Genomic DNA, 3,028 nt, shown 5'->3' with positions numbered 1-3,028 from the left:
CTAGACTCCTATCCGAGTCAAACTTTGTTATGAGGAACCTAGTTCTCCTCCTCAAGTCTGATCTGAATTCGCCCAATTCCATTGCTTCCGTTATCTGTTTACATTTACGTTCATTATTCATATATTTTAACCTGCCCCAGTATTTAATTTTACTTTTTGTCTCTCTCTCTCTTCAAAAGCTGACCATCTCATCTCCCCTCTAATACTCTCCAGTCCCACATAAGAGAGTGCCCCTAGTAACTCCCTTCCCAGCTGGTTTTGCGTCCTGTCTAGTGCCTGGAGCGTGGACGTTCCTCCTGTTTTATCTTTAAATACTAGGGCTTCATTTGTATACGTCAGAGCAGGCACTGCAACTGCTTTCCAAAGCTCCCTACCCACCCAATATCTATTGAAACTATAGAATGCCTTTGAAGCTATTGCTACTCTGTATTTTCTTGTTTTTTTCCCGTATATCATCCTCATGCTGTTGTAAGCAGTTTTCGATATTGTCACTAAGCTTTACCTCCAGGTAAGTGTATTCAGATACTTGCTGCAAATTCATTGCCCCCAGTTTCCAGACACCACCCTGTTGCTCCTCTATCGGCTTATTGAGAATCATGATTTCATCTTGAACCCCATGAATAATGACGTTGATCAATTTGAACCCCATGAATGATGACGTTTGTTATGCAGCACGCTATCCGTTGCCGCCGTCCGGTCCTCCGATGTCACTGACGACGGCGTCCCCTGACATTCGCGTCCTTATCGAGAAGGACCAAACCTGGGATATAGATGTGCTCGAGTTGGAGCGAATATCTAATAAAAGGTCAGAGTCTGCAATTTTATACATGAGTATTTATTTGTTATTTTTTTAGATTTTTTTTTACATGAGGCATGCTCCCCACAAAAAGCTAAGGTAATGTGGAAGCGTAGCATAAAAGCACCATCACTGACACGGTGGTGGACTGAGACACGAATTGTGATTGAGACTTAAGTAGACACTGTAACTCGCAGCATTGCATCCGACATGCTCACGCTAATGCTGAGACGTGCAAGCGAGACTTACTTACGATATGCAACACTCTTCTCATTTAAAAAATCTAATGTATACAACGGATTATTCTAGGCCTCTTCTCTATCTGGGGCTGAAGATATTTTCGAGGCTCGGCGTTGGCGAATATCTGCACTGTTCGGAGAGGGTGCTACAGACTTGGCTACAACTCATAGAGCAAGGGTACCATTCCACGAATAGCTATCACAACTCCACGCACGCGGCAGACGTGCTACAAGCTACAGCGTATTTTCTCAGCAGAGACCGGCTAAAGGTACTGGCAACAGCCTAGCGCAGACCTGCGATTTTTGGTTGCTCGTCGCTGCAACCTGCAACCGCAAGCGATCGGTCGATGTGTCGCCGCGTGTGCGCACACATGCGATTTCGAAGCAATTCTAGAGCAATTTGGGAGCGATTTTTGGAGACCCAAAATCAAAACAGTTTGATTTCTTGCAACTCGTCGCAAGCGACCAGAATCGCTACGGTTTGCGGTTGCACGTTCCCGCAGACGTAGCGATTTCACAGCAATTTTTACAGCGATTCTAGAATCGCTGTCGAGTTGCATGGAAAAGTCGCAAGTCTGCGCCAGGCTCAAGTTCTTTCGAGTCATAACTTAGTCGGGTAGCGATATTGAATAGTGGTATGGCATTAAATTAATGAGTGCTGATGGTGTTTCACACGAGAGCTGGCATGTGCATTCCGTTGTGCATTACGCTGAATGCAATTCCAATGAAGTGCATGAATGTACATTCTCAACGGAATGCACATGTGACATGTTATGTTAAGTAACATGTGATATGCACATGTTACTGCTAAATCATAATTGGTGCGTTATTGGTTAGAACATCGTAGAATCATCGTAAATTATCGTAGAACATTATTGTAGCAACTCCATCGCTGCAGCCGTAGCATCGGGCTTGTTCCTTGGCTAGTCTTGCGACAAACATCCAAAGCAGTATATAAAAATAATATGACTCCCAGATGCTGCGGTTGGAGGAGGGTTGGTCGTTATGGCGCGTATAAGCGATCCGGCGAGAAATAAAACTGAAGAAACAAATCCATCCCTACTGCCCAATCCTCTCTCCACCATACCCCATCCCGCTACCTTCCTCCCCCTCTTTCCCTCAATTCATCTTCTTCTTTTCCCCTCCCTCCCACCTATTCCTTCTCTCTCACTCTCTTTCTTTCTCTTTCTTACCCAATCTCGTTCTCTACCCTCTCTCTCCGATTGTCATCCTATGGTTCCCTTTGTCTGCATCTCCCTTTTTCTCCTTGTACGAACACATTTATTAGTAAGTGAGGTCGTACATCAATCAATCTTTATTGCGCGAATGAGCGCGGTATGGCTCGTGACGCTCATAAACATTCATACACATTGCCGGAAAGCAACAACTAACGGATAGGAAAGCAGTTGTCGATATATCATATAGGTGGCACTGCGTACCCGGAACGACCAGATCCGTATATATAGCCGTATATATATATCTTTATATACGGCTCTGGAAGCGACAAATCGATTTACACCGTCTCTGCGCGTAGTGGCTGATATATATATGGACGCGTGTGCCTATGTTAGTGCGTTCCATATTTGCAGGACACCCTGACGAAACAGGATCAGGTTGGTTCTGTGATAGCAGCAGCAATACATGACGTTGATCACCCAGGAAGGACAAATGTCTTCCTGGCAAACGCACAGGCTCCTCTCGCGTTGTGTTATAATGACAGGTAGGCAGTGTGATACACAGGTAGACAGGTAGGATTCGCTTGTGTACCCTCCTGCTGCTCTATCACATATATGAATTAATTGACGAGTGCCTTTCTCATTATGATCGTAAATTCAATTATCACAACCTAATTACGATTAGCCGGAAGTAGCTCACGCGTAACGGGAACCTAGAATATATATATATATATATATATATATGTGTATGTGTGTGCGTGTGTGTGTGTGTGTGTGTGTGTGTGTGTGTGTGTGTGTGTGTTGTTGTGTGTGTGTGT

The 3,028-nt window shown here is 44.5% G+C and overlaps 1 protein-coding gene across 1 annotated transcript in view; it reads left to right on the top strand.

Annotated features, from left to right (window-relative positions):
• Window positions 1-3,028, top strand: part of LOC106807603 (high affinity cAMP-specific and IBMX-insensitive 3',5'-cyclic phosphodiesterase 8A-like) — a 37,346-nt gene that overhangs the window by 29,294 nt on the left and 5,024 nt on the right. Inside the window, exons 8-10 of the mRNA XM_014809997.1 lie at window positions 673-805; window positions 1,106-1,304; window positions 2,625-2,755. Of these exons, the coding sequence (XP_014665483.1) occupies window positions 673-805; window positions 1,106-1,304; window positions 2,625-2,755 (463 nt within the window). The remainder of the gene's footprint in view (window positions 1-672; window positions 806-1,105; window positions 1,305-2,624; window positions 2,756-3,028) is intronic.

This window comes from Priapulus caudatus, unplaced genomic scaffold, assembly GCF_000485595.1.
Source record: "Priapulus caudatus unplaced genomic scaffold, Priapulus_caudatus-5.0.1 Scaffold225, whole genome shotgun sequence".
In the NCBI taxonomy this organism is placed as follows: domain Eukaryota; kingdom Metazoa; phylum Priapulida; class Priapulimorpha; order Priapulimorphida; family Priapulidae; genus Priapulus; species Priapulus caudatus.
The sequence above is the reverse complement of the archived record's forward strand: the minus strand, read 5'-3'. Positions and strand labels throughout refer to the sequence as shown.